The sequence below is a fragment of the Penaeus monodon genome, chromosome 19 (assembly GCF_015228065.2).
Source record: "Penaeus monodon isolate SGIC_2016 chromosome 19, NSTDA_Pmon_1, whole genome shotgun sequence".
Taxonomy (NCBI): Eukaryota; Metazoa; Arthropoda; class Malacostraca; order Decapoda; family Penaeidae; genus Penaeus; species Penaeus monodon.
In genome coordinates, this window is record NC_051404.1 from 35,374,665 (window position 1) to 35,374,928 (window position 264).

Genomic DNA, 264 nt, shown 5'->3' on the forward strand with positions numbered 1-264 from the left:
AAAAAAGAGATAAAGACAGACGAAAACGGAGGAACAACGAATAACGATACCTATAAACAAGACCACAGCTAAACAAATCAAGCCAGAGATAGAGAAGGCACCCTACCCGGCATAAGATGTTGCATGAATCTCCCTAACTTCTGTATACACTCGCTGTTTCCCCTTCGGTGTATGTACCACTCCATCACCTCATTTGCATTCAGGTCGTCTTCATGTCGGCGGTTGTGGCCCATCTTCAGGTACCAATTACCTGTAGGACGAACA

The 264-nt window shown here is 45.1% G+C and overlaps 1 protein-coding gene across 1 annotated transcript in view; it reads right to left on the reverse strand.

The window, feature by feature from the left end:
* LOC119585400 (monomeric sarcosine oxidase-like) overlaps positions 1-264 on the reverse strand; it is a 21,767-nt gene that overhangs the window by 424 nt on the left and 21,079 nt on the right. Inside the window, exon 8 of the mRNA XM_037934063.1 lies at positions 107-252. Within this exon, the coding sequence (XP_037789991.1) occupies positions 107-252 (146 nt within the window). The remainder of the gene's footprint in view (positions 1-106; positions 253-264) is intronic.